The sequence below is a fragment of the Vidua macroura genome, chromosome 2 (genome assembly GCF_024509145.1).
Source record: "Vidua macroura isolate BioBank_ID:100142 chromosome 2, ASM2450914v1, whole genome shotgun sequence".
NCBI classification, from domain to species: Eukaryota; Metazoa; Chordata; class Aves; order Passeriformes; family Viduidae; genus Vidua; species Vidua macroura.
The window spans coordinates 86,305,570-86,322,948 of record NC_071572.1 but is presented as its reverse complement, the minus strand read 5'-3'; the positions used below and the strand labels follow the sequence as shown (position 1 = coordinate 86,322,948).

General features: G+C 41.2%; 1 protein-coding gene across 2 annotated transcripts; it reads right to left on the bottom strand.

Moving 5' to 3' along the window:
• Positions 1-3,100: 3,100 nt before the first annotated feature.
• LOC128803223 (inhibitor of apoptosis protein-like) lies at positions 3,101-13,291 on the bottom strand. 2 transcript variants are annotated; one of them, XM_053969926.1, is made up of 9 exons: positions 12,993-13,291; positions 9,544-11,598; positions 9,336-9,435; positions 8,024-8,102; positions 7,414-7,462; positions 6,208-6,450; positions 4,803-5,057; positions 4,618-4,659; positions 3,101-4,023 (listed from the first exon to the last, which is right to left on the bottom strand). In XM_053969926.1, the coding sequence occupies exons 2-9, from the start codon at positions 10,415-10,417 to the stop codon at positions 3,830-3,832; spliced, it is 1,836 nt and encodes a 611-aa protein (XP_053825901.1). In that variant the 5' UTR covers positions 10,418-11,598; positions 12,993-13,291; the 3' UTR covers positions 3,101-3,829. The 2 variants fall into 2 exon arrangements, with proteins under 2 accessions (XP_053825901.1, XP_053825902.1); XM_053969927.1 differs by lacking the exon at positions 12,993-13,291 and adding an exon at positions 12,623-12,641.
• Between the last annotated feature and the right edge of the window lie 4,088 nt (positions 13,292-17,379).

Below are 17,379 nucleotides of genomic sequence, written 5' to 3'. Positions count from 1 at the left end.
TGCCTAGTTGAATAATTTCTAATTTGTTCTGTAATCTAATTACTACAGTAAAGCAAAAGTATGTGCTTAAGACTTCAGAAGTGTCAGTGCAAACATAAAACCAGACCTCCTTTCAGGCGTTTGGAATCTAGACAAAGGGCAGTGCAATTGATGAATTTTACTTCATCTTTGCTTTCCAACAGGAAGTGAAACCCCAGCTTCGTTACTAATTTATAAAGGGAGCTGATGCTATGGTCATTCAGCCCTTCCTTAACTGAATTTACTAATACTTGTAAAGATAATTCAATTGTTTCTAGTCCATCCACTGTGTGTGTGTTTTCTTTCAGTGCTGGTGGCCGAGCAACGCAGTTCCTAATTCCAACTGCCTTAGGAGCCCCTCTGCTGACACGTCAAGGAACTGCATTTGCAGGGTCACGTTTTAAGCCCATCACCAGCATTCGATTCATTATTGCAGCTCTTTCACACAGCCCCTATGCAAACATTTTACCCTTCATCTTCATGGGTTTGTGCTTCATGTTAAAGTGTTTTTCTTTAATACTACAGGCTGGGGGAATCAGTCACTGACTACAGAACATGGGCAGCTTAGGTTGGCTTTCATAAATGCTACTTTTGCCCTTCAAACTCATCAAGATCAACCTTATAGTCAGATCTCGGGGCTGCAGCATTCTGCCGTCATTCCACAGGTCTTTCCTTTTTATGCAGCTCTCCTTTAGTCTGTATTCCAGTACCAAATCGTAGCACTTCCAGCTTAATTGGTTTGATGGGGCTCTGCATCAAAGGCTTCAAAGCAGTCTGGAAATGCTGTAGTGCTATACTTGTGTTTTTATTAAAAAAAAAAATCCATACTGTTAAAGCAAGATCATGTTGCTGTTACTTGAACATTAACTTGAACATTATCCTTTTGTAAATATTTCATACCTTTCTTCTTTGTTCAGAGCTCTTACGTACTCATGCCACTCTTATTTTTGCCCTGAAACGTTCTTAACATGCTTTATTGAAAAAGATGTAAGCAGTAATGTGACATCATTACCAAAAGCTAAGTGAAAGGGCATCAGAGACTGGAAATTGCCTAGAGAACTCAAGAGGTTAAGAATTTAGCTGTGATATGGAAGCAGAGGGAATGAGAATGGACATGTGGAGAAAGTAAATACATTTTCTAGACAGCACTGAAGACCCAATTGGTGGTTCTCACAGTTGCTGAGTTTTTTCCAAAAATACTGTGCTCCAGCTGGGAATACTGTTGTGCTCCAGACACAGGATGTATGCAATACCCCTTCTATCTACATCCCACAGCAAGACTGACCACTTAAACTCCAACGATCCTGAAGTTCACATCCTCCACACCCTCTAGGAGCCTTGCAAACATGCTGTCACCTCATGACAAGCCATGGGGCTGAAACACTGATGTCCAAGAAGTTGAACTACTCAGTCAGCAGAGCTGCACAGGGTGCTGGGGGTAGAGGCCTGTTTATTGTTTAACCCAGTCAGAGCTCTGGAAAATGAAGAGCATCAACAAAGAAGGAAGTTGATGCAGAATGAAGTGTGATCATAGTCAGCTGGTTCACAAGTGACAGAAGTCACTCACCCTCTCCCAGTGAAACACTAGACTGTTACCCATGGTTTAACCTTTTGCTAGGGTTATTTGCAATGTCCTACTGACAAGCCTGACTAAAGCTTTCTTGGAACAGTCATAAGGAGAGCATAAGTGCTCACATGCACAGCATTATTAATCAGGGCACCCAGTCATTATAGCAGGGCGTAGCAGAGAGTCATAACCTACATCAGCCTTCCTGCCAAAACTAGGTCACAGAGTTTTATCCACTAGTTTCTAGATCAAGTTCTTCCACTTCTCAAAGCAATTCAGGTGCCTAGTGCAGAGGGCCAGTGGTGTTTGAAGGGATATTCAAAACATTCAGTGATGAGCTGACTGGTATGTTGCAGGACCTGAGGGAGATGCAGGCATCACAAATGACACTGAACACTTTTTAAAGCCCTGAGTATCTTCTCATCTGATTTATATGTAGTTAATTGCAGTGTCTGAAAAACTCTCACCCCACACAGTTCTAAAGAAAGATGCATTGCTTAAAAAGTCTGCCTGCTAGTATGTTTTTTCCTGTCCTCTGCTCAGAAACAAGGTGTACCTGCTAGAACCTCCACATTCTTCAGGTGAGCCTGACCTCCCCAACTCCCCCTGCAGGTTCATCTTAATCTGTAGAAAGTACACTTGGTTCTAATATTACTAATTTCTCACCTGGAATAAATTAATGAAATTTCAAGTCCTGAGCTTTCTTTCTTAAAAAGTTGTCAAAGGTTGTGAAAACTTCTTAAGTTGTTACACAAGACAAAAGTGCTTTTAGAGGCATTTCAAAACCAGGAAAGGAAAAGCACATGAATCAAAGCTGTTTAAAAATACATGCTAGGTTTGAAACATTTACATTTTTAGTAGTAAAAATAAATGTATGATATGTGCATGTAATAAAGTTGAACAAAAGTCTGCATTTGAAAGAACTACAGCAAGCTAACCTACAGGTAAAGAATCCAGGTCTGGACTGAAGACTGTGTTATCCACACTCAGGCTCTAAGTGTGGGCAACTGTGGACTGAAGATGACTGACTTTAAATGAGAGCCAGACAAACTGACTCCACCACTGCATGACCTGTTGCCATTAACCTGGCAGTATTCTTCCAGTGACTGACACGAAATCCTTGCAACCCACCATGGAACCCATGATGGAGGTATCCATCATGCAAGTCTAGGGATACAAAGCTGAAAAAGGTAATAAGTCAACCACTAAGGGCATAGGAGTTCCCAAAATATCAGCTTACAAAACAGAATCCAAGACTTCAGAGGTGCCTGGGAAATCCTATTATTTAACTGCACAATCCCTATAAAGTTCCAACACAGAAAAGTAGCTTTTACATTTAATCCCTAGCACAGACTGTATAGCTACCCTCTGCCTCCTCTTTAGGGTCACAAGGAACAGGATTTCTGTCATTTGAAAAATCAATTCAGAAGGAAGTATCAGATGCTGTTGGGGTTGTGGGGGGCTACTGTTTGTTTTTAAATAAAGAGGAAATCACCAAACAGCAGAGAAGTTCACTTCCCTGTTCAAAAATGAAAGGAAGACAAATGCAATGAAGTTTTATTGTACTTTTGCAGGCAAACAACCCCAAACTTTTGTCAGGAAAAGACAGCATTCTAATCACTGCAGTCTACAGAGAAAAGCCAACAATGGCAACAAAGTAAACAAGCCCAAGTTTGAGAAATAGAAATATTTTAATTCAGTCTTCATAAAAACTATTAGCAATATACATTACACAAGTATCAAGACATGAAAAAGTTTTAGAAGTCCTGCTGTTCCTGCAACAGTTAGCCTCTTTTCTCCTTAAGTCGAGAAGAAAGCTAAACCAGAAGTAGCTGAAGTTAATTAACATTAACTATTAATAACAGCAATTTTAGTATATTTCCTCACATCCACATGGAGGAAACTCATAAGAATTATGCCAAGCTCCATTTTAGGAACTTAACCAAAAACCTCTCTGAATAGAAGTGATACTATTGAAACTACTTTCCCTACTCAGAAAGGAATGCCACAAAAACCTCACCCTAATATTGAGTTAGTTTTATGAACAGAAAATCTTTGGCACCAAAGGCCTTCTATACATAATCATACACACATTATAATGAGGATACACTTTACTATCACAGAACTCTGTTAGGTAGATGATTAATCCTCTTCCTGTACTACAGTTTTCCATTAAGATACTGCTGTGTTAAGCTTCAGCAGCTGGGGGATGGCAGAACAAAGAAATTTTGCAAATCTCCTTCTTTATGAAAGAAATGTCCGGACTGTACCTTTTATTGTCCCCCTACAAATAGGGCATTTCCTAAGGGATGGTGCACATTCTTTGCACACCACTAAGTGACCACATGGAATAAAAACAATAGAAACTTCTTTGTCCATGCAAACTTTACATGTTCTTTCTTCTTGCAATCTTCTTAATTGTTCTTCCATAGGTAAACCTGGAAAAAAATAAGATAAATTTTTGTCAGCCAGTTGGATATCAGAAACACAAACACAGCCTGACTGGTGGAAGTGGGCTATATCCAGCTTGTACACTTTTCTGCCGTCTATTAACAGATTAAACTGCAGGACCAGAGCAAACTCAATCTCATGTCTCACAAGTCTTTCTCTACACACCTGTTGGTCAAGCTAGATCTCAGGACACCTATTCCCACTCTGGAAAAGCAGAGATGATACTTCTTCTGAAATGCTAACCAACTATTCATTATCCAGTCTTTCCCAAATGCCTGAATGCTTGTATCAGGATCAAGTCCAGCATGTGCTTCTTGAATTGTTGAGCTCCAGAAAGCTCTACATCTGGTGGTGTGCAAAAGTATGAGCAAGGCACAGGATACAGCTTAGAGCTGATAGACTTACTTGCAAGTATGCACAAGCACTTAACTTTTGGTTAACTTTTTCAGTCTTTTTACTAAAGCAGAATTAGAGAGAGGGTAAAGCACCAAACCCATTTTTTAACCACAGTAATTTTCTTTTTTATGTTAGTTGTTTGCTCTACAACAGTCTTTAAGATAAGAAGGTAGAATTTAAGGTACCTGAAACATCTTCTGTGGGAACATACTTGATGGTCTTCTCCACTAGAATAAAAGAAAAAAACTCCTTATCATCTATGTTCAAACAGCATCTGTTTGTTTCTTTTTCTTTAGACTGTTGTGAGAACACTGGTAGACTTCTATAAAAGGATATCCTTTAAAAACAAAAGGAAACCAGAGAGACATACCAAATAAATCCTTGTAGAGCACAGGGTCACAATCTTGCAGACAGTTCCTGAAGATGCTGGCTGCTTCATTTCCTTTCACTAAAATTGTATCTATCAGTTCCCTTGCCTGCAATGGTATCTGAGTCTTCTGCTTAATAACATCATGCTCAAGTTCTGTTATCACTTTAGCTGACAGTAAACTGCCGAGGATTGGGAGTACACATGTTAAACGTTGGAATAAAGCCATTCGATTCTTCTGGATCAAGTACAAATCATCTGGAACGTAAGGGGGAATTAGATAAGAGAATTAGGAATACACTACTCCGAGTTGCACTTCTGTTTAGCAATAATTGATTCATTCTTTAAACTCTACTTGCAATGTTTGCTTATTACACATCATTAATAAAACACTCAGCAAGTTTTAGTGGTATTCACGCAACAAACAGACTTAAGGAAACCACAAACAAGCAGCTTCTGAGCCAAAGCCTGTTCAGCAAGGTAATTTCCTGCTCCCATGTCTAGGTTAAATGATCGAAGAGGATCTCACATAACTCCATATAAGTGAGATTTACACTCTCTGAACAATTGAAAAGAAAAAAATAACACCAACGCTAACTCATTGATGTGCCAGAGGTTAACTTTTGTCAGTGCTAGGCTGTAAATAAAAGAAAGCTCTTCTATGAAGATTATATACAAGAAAACCAGAAGTACAGCACAACCAGACTCTGCAGACTATTTTAATACTCTACCACAAACAAGAACAAGAAAATTTCCAGTAGGATTATAATGCTGAATCCATCTATGTTTTTTTGAGAGAAATACAACTAGGAAGGAAGCATCCTTAATTCCATTTATAATTGAGAAGTTTCATTATGCTTCACAAACACAAAATCAGAAGGATTTCTTCAGAGTTCAAAACTTACATGGCATTGAAGCAACAGGGAATGTTAAAAGACACATCAAATTAACAAATTGCTGACATACATGGGCTGAGTCAGACAGAAAAGCAGATCTTTGGCCATCTTACAGAATCTGAATTTGTAGAAGTTTGTGGCCTATCCTTAGGAGGTAGATATGGTGGCTTACCGATTCAAGCAGCTTAAAGAGCAGGCAGATTTGGATAAAAAATAGTGTACCAAGTGTTTAATTGACAGCAATATAAAGGCACACAAATGAAAAAAAAAAAAAAGGCTTTGGAAAGAAGAGATGATTCTGAACCCTTGGCCTCTGTTATGAACCATTTTCCTAAAAGGGAGTGAAACAATTCTCAGGCTGCTGGTTCCATACAGATATCCTGACAACGCTTTTAGAAAAGCTGATCCTAGCAGTAATTAAACTAAATCACTTAGTGCACAAAAACAAATACAAAAACTATACATATTACTAACTGCTTCAGATTTCACTTTTATTTATTCCTGATGCCTACCTGATGCCACTTCTTCCAACTGCTTTTCTTTCTCTTCTTCAATCTTCTCATCTTCAGCCGTGAGCAGATCAGACACAAGATCATTAACAGTCTTGTAGTTTTCTCCAGTGGCCAAGATTTTACTTTGCACTGTTTGCTTTATTAGCCTTCTACTGAATCCCATCTCCAAGGCAGCTTTAACCACAGGTGTGTTCATCATGATTGCATCTTCTGAATGGCTCTCTCCAGGTTCAAAACGAATAACTAATGAAAAAGGGAAATCCTCGTGTAAAATATAAAGAATAAAATATCCATACAACCTCAGAAAGTCAGACACATCAACATTACACACATCAACACTGAGCAGTAAAAAGTTTCAACTGTTTAAAGAGAATTTTTTTAAGTAGTTTTAAAAATGGAAGCCAGTCAGTCATGGATTGAATCCAAGATAAACATGAATCTATGTCAGGCCTTCTTTAAAACCTATGTTAATCCAGAGAAACCACTGAGAATTCCATTGTGTCCTAGCAGCTTTTTTTATACTTAGTTATTTCCAACTTCAGCTTTGAAAAATGGCCTGGAGGTGTGCCAGGGGTTGGGGAGGGAAGTCAGAGTTTATAGTACAAACAATTGCTCTATTCCAACTCTTATTCAGTAATCTGCATTTAATTTAGTAAACACCAGGTACATGGGATTCTGTGTCATTGTCCTCAGTCAGCAGTGACTAGGACAGCATACACTCCCAGAAGGTGAGTGGGTTTTTCCACCATAAGTAGAGTCCAGCCTAGAAAGACTTCACTGTATCAGCTTGTCCCACCTTCTTCCTCAACTGCTGCTGCTCAGCTCAGAGCATTTACCTAGTTACGTGCCTAGAGATGGAATTGCATAACTGCATAGTCATGACACCCTCTAGCAACTGTCCCACCAAGCTCAACACTTGCTTTGCTTAACCCAACCCTGAAACAAAAAAAAAAAAACACAAAAAAAAAACCAGCAAATGTGCAAACCCAAAAATTTTAATATGAGCCGCTAGTATGAAAATAGGGAACATGAAAAACAAGATCTCTTAGAGGTGTTTCCTTGGAACTTGCCAACACAACATCAGAATTATTAAACTTTTAGGAAATAAATCTAAGAATTGGCTATCCAAAGCTAACTAACTCACTTAGCAATCATTAAGTTTGCAAAATGCCGAGGGAGTTTAAAAATATGCTTTAATATACATACTTGGTGGATCAAGGTTTTCATCTACAGGTGGATCAGAGGTTGACAAGAGCTATAGAACACAAGAGAACTATGTTAGTATTGAACTACTGCTCTTCCTTCCTTGTACCTTTCTAACATATTGTTTGTCACCAATCCTGCTAAGCTTCCTACCCATTAAATATTCCACCTGCAGTTACACAAGTCTGCAAATCTGTGCAACTGTATAATCAACACAAAGCTAGTGCTGACCACTACCCTGAAGTGAAGTCTGGTTACTCTTGCCATAAGAATTACGAATAGAAATAATTCACATTGTCCATGCCTGATTTCTGAAATAATAATTACTGATCTGCACTACTCAGTGTATAATCAGAACTTCCCTCTGCTAACACAAAGGAGCTCACTGCCTCATAGGACTCTCCAAAAGTAATCTGTAGAGGTTAAACTCTACTAGTCCAAGACTAGCCATGGTTCAGCACTAGTTTCTTTCATGTGCTCATGAAGAGCATTTATGATATTAGAATCCCAGGAGAAACATGCACAGAAATGAGACAGAAGAATGAACTCAAAAAAAGAATATAGCACTGTTCAACAAGGGAAAGAGCAAAGTTACAGGACAGTAAAAGTTTACCTGTTCAAGGAGATGGGGGAATCTGGCCTGAATTTGATCTACAAACTCTCTTCCTTTTACACGAAGCAGATACTCACACCTGAAACATTGACAAAAGTGCATCAAATCATACTTTCTACCTGCCAAAGGGAAAAAAAAAAAAAACCCATAGAAGAACGGACAGGTTTAAACCCAGTGTAAGTTAAATATTTTTCTCTTCCTTCAGAAGAGAAAAAATACTCTTAATTGGAAGTTTGGTGCAGCCTAGTGTCCGGTGACACTTAGATAAAGTTTTTCCATTACATCCAGCTGTCAGTAGGCTTATGTATATAAATGCAGCAGCTTTACATTCTGCTACCACTTGTAATCAAAATGGCATGTCATGAGAAACGATACTGTGTCAGAATCACTACAAAGTGCAGCAATAAACTGTTTCTATCTTGCATCTCACCATTCTTATCTCCTACTCAAATCATTCCGAAGAAAGAATTTAACGAAATATAACACCATTATCATAGCCAGATCTGCTTCACTAACACAGGTTTATCTCTTATGTACATTTACTGACAGGCTTAACACAGTAAGAAACAAGAGCATCATTTAGTCCTACATACATCATATAGTCCAGCAGTAGCTGATAAATTGCCCATGAAAGCCTAGCTGGAGATCTACAATGAGAAGAATTATTATTAGCTTTCCTGAAATTAAATGCAGCTATTTCTGTAATGGAGGCGGTGATTTCCATGGGCACAGATAACAATTAGGTGTGAAATTGCCATTATAATTATAGGTGACATTAAAAAGTTATTTCTGTTCTTTTTCCAGTAGAGACATACTAAAGAGCCACTGAAATCTTCACAAGCCCTTCCACAGGTAGGAAAGTAAACTGCACAACCAGAAAAACTGGTTCAAGACCATTCAGCACGAGCACAAAACCAGAACCAATGAGTTAAACATTCCTTCTACTTCATTTCTCAGCAGCCTTTGCTCCCCTCAATCAGAGAGGAGGGCACTGACTTACTGACTGCTTCTCTTACACAGAAAAGTATGCTCATTAACAATGCAGTCTCACTTGCTGTTAGTGATCTGGGGATGCAGACAGCTTTTAGTAATGAAGGGGAAAGCATTATATGCCACCGTTAATGAAGAAATGTTTTAATTACACCCACCTACAGACTTCAAAGCTTTTAGACATACATGCAATACATCCAAATAAAAGAGTGAATCTGTGTATCGAATAAAGTTAAACAAAACTAGTAAGTGCAGTAAACAGCTGCCAAAATTAAAACATTTAGGAATATGAACAAATTATGATGAAGATTTTGCAAGTTACCTTGGAAACCACTTTGCATGCTCAATCCATGGATCATCTCCAGATTCCCAGCACCTTAACCCACCATCACAACAAAAACACTTCACATCATCATTGCGACCTTAAAAAAAAACAAGGCAAAATATCTAGCAAACCTTGACACAACTTACTTCTAAGTAAATGCTGACATAGCAGTATGAATAAAACTGGTGAAGTTTGGGTTTCTTACCTACATAGTAAAAGCCAGCATCTGCAAGCTGCTCAGGCTGAACTGGAATTCTGGTTGGCCAATTTACAAATGTTTTAACACGTGCTTCATGGGTTTGCATGCTCACATTTGAAACATTGAAACTCTGCTGGTCTCTGATAAGGTTTTCCACAAAAGGGCAGTTGGGATAGTGTCTCCGATGCTCTGACACAGCATTATCTTTTGGTTCCCAATTACACAGCTGACCACCACAGGTAAAACAAGCAACTTTGTCTGCTGTCCCCAGGTAATAAAGTCCAGCCTTTGCCAGATCAGTGGGTGAGAGAAACGTCAGTGGCCATGACTGAAAGGTGCGTAGCCTAGCATCTTCTGTCCTCATAGAATGATTGTGAAGCTTAGGGCTCAAGAATGGAAGGTCTTCAACTGCCCTAGTAGTTACTGGGTCTTGAGGAAAACTGGAAAATGAGCCACTGAAATATCCAACATGTTCTAAACTTGGAGAAAGTGCTATGGAATGTAGGGATGGTGGGAGACTGTTTGCAATTGAGGGTGAAAAGGCAGAACGAGACGACAGTCCAACGTTGTTAACTGAAAGCATTCTTTGAACAAAACTGCAGCGAGGATACAGCTGCTTATGTTTTTCCATAGCATTATCTCCTGGCTGCCAGTTATCCAATGTTAAGCCACAACTGAAGCACTTAACTTTATCTTGCACACCTGTGTAATAAAACCCAGCCCGGGCAAGGCTGCGCTCTGACACCGGCGTGTTCATGGGGAAGGCAGAGAACGTTGACATTCTGTAGAGTTCACAGGACAGGTCATACTTCAGTTCCTCACACAGAGCACTCTGCCTCATGATGCTAGCCAAGAAAGGGCTATCTTCCACTATGTTCATAATGGACTATTTTGGGAAAAATGGGACAAGTCTTCCTCTGGGAGGTAGTTGTGTGCATTAAAGGCAATTTGGAACAACCCCTGTCTGTACAAAAGCAATAAATACTTTTAAAGTGTAACTTCAAATGTGCATACGAATAGAACTGACCTCATGATTTAACAGCCTATAAACATTTGGCAAGTTCTTGTACCTTAGTTTAGCAACTGCTTTCAGTGCAAAAGCTTCCCCATCCCATTTTAACAATTGAAGAAAGCATGTTGAAAAGCAATTTCCATTAAATCACATAACCATCACATGCTTTACTTGTTCTGTATATCTGGGAGAGCAGTAACAATTTGTCAGGCTAGTGGAGGTCGGATCAAAAGAGGAAAACCACAAATGGGTTTATCAAAATCCTTTGTCAATAAAGAAACTAAATTGGGGGGCAACTAAAATAATATTGTTCTTATCCAAAACATATGTTAGATGATTTAAGGACAAGATTTCACCCTAGACAGCTGATAAACATGTAGCTTATACACACACAAAAATTTTAGTTTGCAAAACCTCACTAGGAGGCTGAAAAGAAGGGTTTATCAAGTTCAAAGGGCACACAAAAAACAGAGATCCTGAACTGATGGTACTAAACTGACCTTAATATATTTGCTACTACTGAACTCCAAAAAAAACACCTCTCAAGTTCTGCATATTGTTGTAATAAGTTTTTAAGACTAAAGAAGTTAGTTTACACTCAACTTCGCATGTATAGAATATTCAGCTACTAGAGAAACAAATCCTATACACTGTCTCAGAAAAGGATGAACTCTCTTTATTAACAAACCTGGGATAGGTTTGTCTACAACTCAGCACCAAATTAACAGAGCACTTCAGTTTTAACCTGGTGCCTTAGTTACAAGAACAGAGTTATCAAATTTAACATAAATTAATTGCCTTGTGTTGAGACATTCTGATGCTTTACACTGTTGAATTAAGTTTTTCCTGTATGCCATGTTTATGGCATACAGAAGCAAACAAAACTCTCAGATTAAAAAAAAGTATTTGATGCCTTAGTTTCTTTATTTCTGCACAGAACTACCTCCCAGAGGTAAGACTGAAGTCCCTTCTAAGGTGCCTACGCCTCCATATTGGCACTGACTGTCCTCAAGGAAAAATTGTAAGTATCTTTTGTGGCAGAACAAAACCTGTAAGGAAGAAAAAGAGTGTCTTAAAATACACAAGATGAGGTGCATGCAATGTCTATGCAAACAGCAATTACACTAATTGAAACAGCACAAGCTTTTAGCAATTATAGACTCTTAAGGGTTGGGAGAGACCTTAAAGATCATCTAGTCCGAACCTCCTTGCCATGGGCAGGGACAACTTCTAGTAGACCAGGCTGCTCACAGCCACATCCAACCTGGCCGTGAACATTGCCACTTATTGGGATGTCCACAACCTCTCTGGGCAACCTGTTCCAGTGTCTCACCACTCTCGCAGTAAAGAATTCCTTCCTAATATCTAACACCTACTTCCTCTCTTTCAGTTTGTACCCATTACCGTGTATCTTGTCACTACAGTTCCTGACGAAGAGTCCCTCTCTGGCTTCCCGGCAGACACTGGCAGGTTGCTATGAGGTCTCCATGCAACCTTCTCTTCTCCAGGCTGAACAGCCCCAAGTTCGTCTGCCTGTCAAACGTCAGCTAAAGTTCCAGGGAGTCAACTTCACACACTGTGATATGGAGTGATTACACACACTTAATTTCCCTATTATTGACACATATGCAAAACTGTTTAACCCACAAGCAGAATTTTTTGCCAGACAGATTAATCAGGCTACTTAATCACAAGCTGTATAACTAAAGGTAAGATCCTGTACTAAAGAAGTTGCATCCATTTAAATTGGTTTAAGCTTGCAGATTCCCAAACAATGAAGACACAGTTTTAGAACACTGACATAAAGAGTCAGTGGATTTTCTTATTTACTGGATTTTCTTATTTAGGTAAATCCAATTATATCTGAAGCAAGGACATCGGCAAAACTGAACTTCCCCAAAAATTCAAGTAAGGGCAAACACAAAGTTCAAAGGGTTTTTATATATGTAGCTATGAATAAATATAAAATTAGATAATTAGTAGTCTGGCCGATCTGTTTTCAAACAGTTTTTCCAGGAAAGACTCGGTCATGATGACACAGCACTGCAAAAACAGCCCCCTGCGCTAAGGTACCAGATCCTGAGCACCAGACCCGGCACGGCGGGGCCTGAACGCAGCCCCAACCCCCGGCAGCGACAGCCGCACGTTCCACGTCCCCCCGCGGTTCCTCCGGGCCTCGCTCTCCGCTCCCTCTCCTCCAGCGGGCCCCAGCCCCGCTCCCCGAGCAGGTTCCAGCGGGGCAGCCGCGCTCCCATCCAGCGCCGGAGACCACAGCCCGGGGACCCCACAGCTCCTTCAGCCCCCGCCGGCGACGCCAGATCGGGCACAGGCCCAGAACACAGGCCCAGGGCACAGGCACCCCCCCACAGCCGCGCCCTCCCGGCAGGGCCGCGGCCCAGTCCACCTCACAGCACACCCCCCCCTCTCCGTGCCCCGTACTCACGGCCTCCAAGCAGACCCCCGCAGCGGGCCCCAACAAGGCCCAGCCTATATGCGGTGCCTGGCAGGGGGCGGGGGGAAAGGAGCCAGCCCCGCCGTCTTCGCCCCGCCTGTGAAACGCTGGCCCGGCTCGCCCGGCAGCTTTGGGCGACTGCCGGGCCGGGCACAGCGCCGTCCTTTCCCTCGCGAGCGCCGTCGTGCGGCGGTGCGCCGAGCCTTCCGCCAAGCTTGGCGGGGGAGGGCCGCGCTGCCGTCAGCGGGGACTTTCCTACGCCCTTTTCTTCGGGCCGGGGAAACCCGAGTGTGCGGGGATTTCCAGGTCGCTGGGGAGCAGCCGGGAAGGGGAGCGGCCGGAGGGGCAGCGCCGCTGTCGGAGGCCCGGGCCCGCGGAGCCCGTTCTGGCCCGTGCTGGGACAGCGGGCCCGTCGGTGCCGGCACGGGCCGCACACGCAGCACCGCTCCCCGGGCCTGCGGCGAGGGCCGGGCTTGCCGCAAACCCCGCGGTTTCACCCTTGCTCCCTGACACCAGCCTACATCACAGTTGGCTCGGCCGCATTTCCTAATATAGGCAGCTCTGCTGCCTTCAAGAGAGGAAACAACATGACCGGTGAAAGACTTTGGTCACTTGAAAGCACTGGGGAAGATAATGAGGAAGACCGTAAATTTCCACTGGAGGGGTTTAAGACGGTATCGCTGCATATCGATATCTGAAAAACTTCCACAGCACCTGCCAGAACGCTGACCAAAAGCTCAAAATGTCCCAGCAGAGTCATGGTCTGGGATTTCCTATGAACAAACAGCAGATAAGAGATTTTAAAAAGCCCCGTTTTGTGATGACAGATTGGTAGTAGGGTGTTTACACAACTGAGAACTGAAGAGTTAAAACAAGGAAGTGTAACAGCATTATGACACTGTTGGGTAATTCTCTGTATCAGAGTTACAGTAAGATGAGTTCGCAAGAAACTCATTCATATATTTTCTAAAACTCTTCCAAAATTCCTGCTATATGTGATGACATTTATCATATATAACAGTACTGTCAAATTTGAACGGTGGCAGCGACATCTAGTACAGCACGGCTTCTACTGTAACACTACTTATCACATAATGATAGACAGAAAAACGTTTCTTTGCAGCAGTTGCAAAAAAAAAAAAAAAAAAAAAGAAAGTTAAAAACTTCCTTTTAAAGTTTAAAATGGTTGCCAGATCCCTGATATATTGTTTTAAGGAAGCTGCTGACACCGGGAAGAGAAGGTTCAAAAATGGAGCCAGCTCTTCAAACACCTTATGTGAAGATTGCTGAGGTGTGGTTTTGTGTGACGTCGGGAACTGTTCAGTGTCACACAAGGAGCTGAGCTCTGTATTTCTATGTGGCTTTAACTGCAAGTGCTTAAAGATTTACTTTGATTATCCCCAGTTTCGGAACTTCAAGCAGGACTCCCCAGATGAAGTTATACTGATCTATTATAACAGATTCTTGACGTTTTACTGTACATCCTCCCAAAACAAGTTAACCCAGTGCTCCTCCTTAACTCCCCTCCCTTCCTCCGTCCCTCCCTTATGCCACTCCACACCCAGCCACTATCTGCCCTTGCCCCTCTGTACCCTTGGCCTCCTGCTAATCTGGCAATAGAAACTGTTATTTCCTCCCCTCCCAGGCCTCGAGGCGAGCAGTTTCAGACTCTCCCTTTGTGCTTGGCAGCCTCATGTCGTAATGGAGGAAGGGAGGGGGATAAAATAAAAAGCAGGCTAATGATAGGAGAAAAAGAGGTGCAGCTGCCCTGAGCTGTCAGGCAGTTTCTGCTTGCTTTGCCTCATTCAGTATAGTAGCAGCCCCCCATTCCCAATAATTCCTTCACTTTCCAGAGAAAGAAGTTAAGAGGGAACTTCCCCTACTTAGCTGCAATGATGGATTGTCCTTTAGGTAAAGGATATGAAGTAAGAATGTAACTAAAGCTTCTTCTCAGGACTAAAATTCCTGAGAAACAGTGCATTATCATTAGCGTGTCTGGCTTCAGCCTGGGGCCAGGGTAACTCTCCAGAGGCAAAGTAAGAGGACAGCAGTGGTGCTTAAGCCCTACCCAAGCTAAATTCGGGCTTTGGCTTTGGTTCTTAGGCTGTGGCCTATCACTAGGGCTGTTCCTTATTCCAGCCCTTTCACCAACTGCAGCAACCTTCCAAGATCACAGTCTTGACCTGAAAACCAGTGAGTGGATGGGTGAAACAAGACCCTTGGCTTTGCAGACTCTTAGCTCTGGAGAGGAGGGAAAAAGGCAGCATTCAGATAAAGCTGTCCTCAACCAAAGGAAACAGCAGAGGTCAAAGTGCTAATAAAAGTGCTGCTGCCACATTACCAGGGTTTATGAAAATAAACCTCATGGCAGTGTTGACTGAAGTAGCAAAGGTGAGAGAGCAAATTTCTGGAGGTGGAAGGCAGTGGCAGTGACCTGGCAGCGTGAGTGCATTATCACACCAAGTAGCACAGCCAGCCCTTGAAGTACCTGATGCAACTGCGAGTCCAGAAGCCTTCTCTCAAAGTCCTGTTGAATGTCAGTCTCCCCATGCTGTCATCTTTCTCTGATGCATTCTCCAGTTTACCATCTTCCACAACATTAAATATCTGGCTTTAATGGTGCCTCTGTAACACATCTCTAAACATCTATTAAGAGGAGAGATGGAGAAAACACACATTGTTATTTGCCCTTCCATTGCTACTGACTCCTATATCCACTCTGTCCCAAAAATCTAAAACCCCCTGTAAAACCAGTATTAAAAAATAAAACCAGTTATCACTGGGTAGTGCCCACATTTTTCAGCTTTCCAGAGGTATCAAATGCCACCATGGGACGTGATCTGCTTATTCTGAACTCCGTAGTGTTGGCTTCACTGCAAGCATGAACCTCCATTCCAGCAGTAAGGAGTAGGTTTCCTCTTATAAACTGACCTAACATGGTGATTAGGGTTCCACAAAAAACTTCAGAAGGAATTCTGCAACTCCTTCAGGACATAAGGGGAAGATAATGATGAGAGAAATAAGAAATATATATATATATATATATATATATATATATATATATTAAGGAAAACTTTGGAAAAGCCGACTTGAGGCAAAAAATACCAACTGTAGATAAAGTTGCATTATCTATTCAATTTACAAATGAAGCCAAGTCCCAAGAGCAGAGTAGCTCTAACATCCTGTAAACATGAGATCATATAAACTATGTTATGATAATCTATGTGGGTGCAACTGCCCACTTCGTTTTGACTAAACACAGAAACTTTTAATTTTTTTTTTTTAACTTTAGTCACAGGTTTGTTCACCTTTGCCCAGGGGGAGGGGAATTGAAGTTTCTCTTCAAAACCTGTCTTCATCGAGAGAGGCCTGATGAGCTTAACATCCACAGACTGTGAGTAGCCAGAAGATGCACAGGAGATGAGAGAACATTAAGGAATGTTACTCGCTGGTGTAGCCGGGGATACCTAGTCTGGGAACAGATCGATAAGAGAACCAAAGAATGAGAACCAGATTAGCATCAAAGGCAAAGGACCAATAACCAGGAGATCAAATACTAAGAGTTGTGTCATTTAAGACCAATGAACATGAATTTTTTTGCGGTTTTTATATATAAATATGTGAGAAGTGTGGTAAAGAACCATGTGAATGATTTTCACTACACAACCTGGGCATGTATCAATGAAATAATTTCTGTTGCACATCCTGGCCAGAATAAAGTAGTGCCTTGATTCTCTAACACTGAAAAGATGTTACTGTAGAGTTTCTGTTTTTTCCCATCGTTTCAGTGACAAGGGCTCCTACATCTACACCAGCAATAATGATTACTTTTTTTCTTTTTTTAAATCAAACTTTTTAAATTGCATTTGGGCATATAGAAAAAAAAAAGTCACAAGGGACAAATATAATATCTAGATATTTAGGGCATCCATGACTCATTGTGATAACTCTAAATGTTCAAGGAAAAAAAAACCATCTTGCTGCTCCCTTTCTGAAGGTCAGTACATTCAGAGTCTGAAAAGTTTCCATTCCCTTTGCACACAGACAAGAGTTTTCTTTTTCACATCCTCCTACGCAAAGGATCATGAGTACAAAAGTTTAGGTTTACCTAAATCAGTTGTGGGCTTTCCCACATTTAGTGCACAGATAAATTCTCCCATAAGCCATAAGTAGTCTCAAGAACATATCAAAGCCACACTGAATAAGTTGAGGCTTTTAAATCAGTCAGAAACTCTCATTAATATTTACTTGGAAGATAAAAAATAATCAGAATGAGTTGTAAGAAGATCTTGGTAAATGTGTTCAATTCTCTTTTTAGGTTGGAGAATCTGCTCACTTTTCAAAGTTTTATTGTCTGCTTCTAGGAAGACCATTTTGT